Source organism: Chaetodon trifascialis, chromosome 9 (genome assembly GCF_039877785.1).
Source record: "Chaetodon trifascialis isolate fChaTrf1 chromosome 9, fChaTrf1.hap1, whole genome shotgun sequence".
Classification (NCBI taxonomy): Eukaryota; Metazoa; Chordata; class Actinopteri; order Chaetodontiformes; family Chaetodontidae; genus Chaetodon; species Chaetodon trifascialis.
The window spans coordinates 20,877,028-20,882,037 of NC_092064.1; the positions used below are offsets into that span (position 1 = coordinate 20,877,028).

Sequence of the window (5,010 nt, forward strand, 5' to 3'; positions counted from 1 at the left end):
TTACAGCTGCTGTTGTTGGTGGTGTGTGTCTCTCAGGCTGAGGAACTGGTGTGCAGGCGGAGAGGGGATCATGAGAGCCCCCAGCTATCTAAGGATGGGGACATTATACTGGGGGGAATCTTCTTTTTCCACAGCAGGTGGAAAGACAGACAGGACACCTACATGCACAAACCGCTGCCACTGCAATGTACGAGGTAAAGTATATGCTGGAAATCTATATAAATAATTGTGTAAGAGGAAGTAAGTATTGATACAATGGAGATAGGAAAGGTAATCAAACTAAATATTAAAATAAGAAAAAATATTGTTGTTGTTTCTATTAATACCACCAAATGGTTTCATTTACTATGTTATTGTTTCTCATTTAAGGACAAATTGGTTGCAATTTCATCTATTTGTGTCTGTCCACATCAAGTTTGAATTTCAGAGGGTTCCAGTATGCCCAGGCTATGCTCTTTGCTATAGAGGAGATTAACAACAGCACAGACCTATTGCCTGGCATCTCTCTGGGTTACAAGATCTATGATGCCTGTGGCTCCATTTCCAGAGGAGTGAGGGTTGCACTGGCTTTGGCTAATGGTAACGAAGTTGTATCTTCACCCTACGAGGCACCATGTGCCAGACCTGCCCAAGTGCAGGCCATCATGGGAGTGACCTCTTCGTCGCCTTGCATGGCTGTATCTACTGTCATCGGACCCTTTCATATCCCACTGGTTTGTAAGATTGGTAATAATGAATTTAAATGTGTGAAAACATGTTATTAGTGTGTAATTATTCCAGCTGGTCATTGAAAAAAGGGTCAAAATAATTGTAATGCTCTGTGTAAATGTATATTCATTTTATTTATATATTTTACATCTTTAGCTCAGAAAGTAATTTCTTTTTTTCTTTCAATTTTCTTCTAGATCAGCCACTCTGCTACTTGTGCTTGTCTCAGTGATAAAACCAAGCACCCATCCTTCCTCAGAACAATACCCAGTGACTACTACCAGAGCAGAGCTCTGGCCCAGTTGGTCAAGCACCTTGGGTGGACTTGGGTTGGGGCAATTAGAGCAAATGCTGATTACGGCAATAATGGCATGGCCACATTTACAGAAACCGCCCAGCAGCTGGGCATCTGTCTGGAGTACTCTGTATCTTTCTTTAGAACAGATCCACCAGACAAAATAAGAAAGATCATTGACATTATCAAAGCTTCCACTTCCAAGGTGATTGTTACTTTCCTTTCCCCCACGGAGTTGGAAGTGATAATACAGGAACTATTCCACCACGACGTTACTGGGTACCAGTGGGTAGGCACTGAGGCCTGGATCTCTGATTCCCATGCTGCAGCCATGGATAGACATCATATTCTGGATGGTGCCATCGGTCTGTCCATCCCCAAAGCACATGTCAGTGGCATGAGAGAGTTCATGTTGGATGTAAAGTCACTCAATTCATCGAGTGATGAGATTTTCACAAAGTTTTGGGAGAAATTATTTAACTGTAAGTTCAAGCAGTCAGAGTCAGCAGCAATGAATCAGAGTGAATGTACTGGACATGAAGATCTGACTGGAGTACAAAACAGCTACACTGATATGTCACTCATGCCAATCTTTTACAATGTCTACAAAGGAGTGTATGCTGTGGCCAACGCACTTCATAGTATTCTCGGCTGTAATGAAACATGTCACGATCAGGTGCAGCTGGATTCATTTACTGTGAGTTCACCAGTAGAGTCTTATGGTTTTTCATTAAGTCACATAAAGACAGAAAATGGTTTCAATTTTGAAAAATAAATTGCTGCACTCTGTCTGTCATCCTGTTTAGACAATAGGGCCACAAAATATTTGTCAAATAATCATCTACATTGTTACATATCTTTTTAGATTTTACAGCACATAAGAAAGATTCGGTTCAAAACAAAGGAAGGAGATGAGGTTTACTTTAATGAGAATGGAGACCCACCAGCAAAGTATGAAATTATAAACTGGCAGCTGACAGAAAATGGCATTGTGGACTTTGTCCCAGTTGGTCTTTATGATGCATCTTTACCTGCAGACAAACAGCTGAATGTGCAAAAAAGGTCTATAATCTGGGCTCAGAACTCACAGCAGGTAAACTGCCATGTGATCACTGTCATTTTTTGGAAATCAATTTGAATAGTTATACTTGTGAAAGTTATTAGCTGTTGTCTTCTGATTGCTTGTGTTGTGTCAAAATTTAAAATAGATGGTGCCGAGACAATACTGTGAAAGTCAATGGTTGCACATTTTTCTCATCATGCCTTTGTTCATGCAGGTGCCTTTGTCAGTTTGCAGTGAGAAATGTCCACCAGGAACTCGCCAGGGTCTGCAGAAAGGAAAGCCTGTCTGCTGCTATGACTGTTTAAGATGTGCAGAGGGAGAAATAAGCAACATTACAGGTGTGGTCATATTTGATGGAAGACAAAACAAAACTATAAATATTTCCATGTTTGCATGTCAATTTTGAGAAAGTCTTTTCAGCAAATAAAAAATCAATCTTACGCACTAAAAATGTATGAAGGGAGGTATTGTGGCATGCATTGTCGGCAGTATTTTTTGGTACAACTACTGTGAGTGCTTAGGTCAGACAGTTTTCATGATAAAGTTGAGTATAAATGCAATACGTATTTTCCTAAATTGATATTGTAACAATAATATTAGTAGTATATTTAGTAGTGGTAATAATAATAGTAATAGTAATAGTCATATATTATTTACCACTCAAATTAGAAAAAGACCTATAAAAATTAATTGTCCCACTGCCTTCAAATGGTGCCTGAATATGCATTTACTTTTGGTCTTATCCACTGAGGTTGATCTGTCTCTGAAACTGCAGTAAATGTATTTAGACTGGTGAAAGCATGTTTGATCATTTATGTACACAACAGCATGATATTGCCAAATACACAATGCATAATTTTCAAGAAATAAGAACAATGAACTAAAATTAATCTATAATACCTCTTTACACTGTCCTTTATATTTTAGTTCAAACGTTCTTATCATTCACGATGATAGCATGTAGTTTCATTGAAATAAAATAAATGTAATAAAAATCATTGAATAATATTGTAAATTATATATTAGTATTATCAAAACTTCAAAGGCAACAAGACAAAACATGGTCAGTGTAGTGAACAAGAATTAAACCTGCTTCAATATTATTTTTCAGATTCCATCACATGTGTGAGATGTGACCCTGAGTTCTGGTCTAATGAGAGAAGAGACGCCTGTGTAAAAAAGGAGGCAGAGTTTCTATCATATGAAGAGGTCATGGGAGCTCTGCTCACTGCAGCCTCCCTACTTGGAACATGTCTGACTGCTGTTGTGGCATTCATTTTCTTCAGATACAGGCAGACTCCTATTGTCAGGGCCAACAACTCTGAGCTGAGCTTCCTGCTGCTCTTCTCCTTGACTCTGTGTTTCCTGTGTTCTCTGACCTTCATCGGCCAGCCCTCTGAGTGGTCCTGCATGCTGCGACACGCAGCGTTCGGCATCACCTTTGTCCTCTGCATCTCTTGTGTTCTGGGAAAAACAATAGTGGTGTTAATGGCCTTCAGGGCCACACTTCCAGGTAGTAATATGATGAAATGGTTTGGGCCTGCTCAGCAGAAACTCAGTGTTCTGGGTTTCACTCTTGTACAAGTTGTCATATGTATCCTCTGGTTAATGATTTCTCCCCCTTTTCCATTTAAGAATTTCAAGATGTTTAATGACAAAATCATCTTAGAGTGTGCTCTGGGCTCAGCTGTAGGCTTCTGGGCTGTACTTGGGTACATAGGACTTCTGGCCATGTTATGTTTTTTTCTGGCCTTTCTGGCTCGGAAACTGCCTGACAATTTCAATGAAGCCAAATTCATCACCTTCAGCATGCTGATATTCTGTGCAGTATGGATCACTTTTATCCCAGCGTATGTCAGCTCTCCTGGGAAATTCAGTGTTGCTGTGGAGATATTTGCTATTCTGGCTTCAAGTTTTGGACTACTGATTTGTATTTTTATACCAAAATGTTATATTATCTTACTGAAACCAGAGAAGAATACAAAGAAGAATATGATGGGGAAGGGGCACCAAAATAATTTTGACTGACAACAGGAGTCTCTCCATATCTGTTAAGGATTTGATGTAAAAAAAAACAAAACAAACAAACAATGAAAGAAGTCAGTTATTTTCTTGTCTGTCACAAATAAAGTGCCGTAAACAAAGTTGAAATCATTATTTTTGGTCCTTCCATTGGAAAGTACTTGTCAAAGAAAATGCTGCATGACATCCATGTTGTTGAAAGGTGCGCTCGTCAGTGTGCACGACTAACGTTCTGCTGAAAGCCTGAACACTTTTTACACTCTGTTTGACATCATGTACTGCTCAGAGGAATGTAAGGCGTAACTGGAGACCCTCCCCATCCCTGAGTCAACACACCCTGTTCCCTTCACTGTGGAGGATGTACACTGGCAGCCAAGATAATAAACTGAGCTTTGAACAACACACCATTGACATCCATAAACGCTATCAACAAAGACTCTGTCAGCCGCAAACTCAAAGCTCTTTTCCTTTCCCCCCACCATCTGCCGTTACTTTGCTGCTATGCTTCAAAAGCATAGTTCAAGCCATTTTCTACCCTCTATTGCTCCCCGTCTCTTTAATATGCTGTCAACCCACTCCCAATGCTGAACCTCCCAGACTTAAACAGCACAGCCACTGCAGACACAACACACACCTTAGCACTTGACCTCAGTCACCCTCTCAGCCCACACTTTGTACTCCTCCCATCTGGTCACAGTTACAGGTTGCTGGCATGAAAGAAAGTGAAGTTCAGTTGGAGTTTTGTCCCCTTTGCCATAACAGAACAGAATTGAACATCCAGACTGAAATGCAGTTGTGCCTGAACTTGTGTGTCTCTGACATGTCAAGTTTGAGAATGTGCTGGTCATGGGTGTATGGTGTGGGATTTTTATATATAGTTGTCAAGTTTGATGTATTCTGTCCAGTTTTATGTATTTGTGTA

General features: G+C 40.0%; 1 protein-coding gene across 1 annotated transcript; it reads left to right on the forward strand.

Moving 5' to 3' along the window:
* On the forward strand, nt 1-4,094 carry LOC139335892 (extracellular calcium-sensing receptor-like). The gene is made up of 6 exons (XM_070969679.1): nt 1-194; nt 416-713; nt 906-1,700; nt 1,869-2,096; nt 2,281-2,404; nt 3,178-4,094. The coding sequence occupies exons 1-6, from the start codon at nt 163-165 to the stop codon at nt 4,092-4,094; spliced, it is 2,394 nt and encodes a 797-aa protein (XP_070825780.1). The 5' UTR covers nt 1-162.
* The last annotated feature ends 916 nt before the right edge of the window (nt 4,095-5,010 follow it).

Coding starts and splice junctions, on each gene's coding strand:
- LOC139335892 (XM_070969679.1), top strand. CDS start 163: ATGCACAAACCGCTGCCACTGCAATGTACGAG. Junction 2,097..2,280: donor GGGCTCAGAACTCACAGCAG/GTAAACTGCCAT, acceptor TTGTTCATGCAG/GTGCCTTTGTCAGTTTGCAG. Junction 2,405..3,177: donor AGAAATAAGCAACATTACAG/GTGTGGTCATAT, acceptor ATTATTTTTCAG/ATTCCATCACATGTGTGAGA.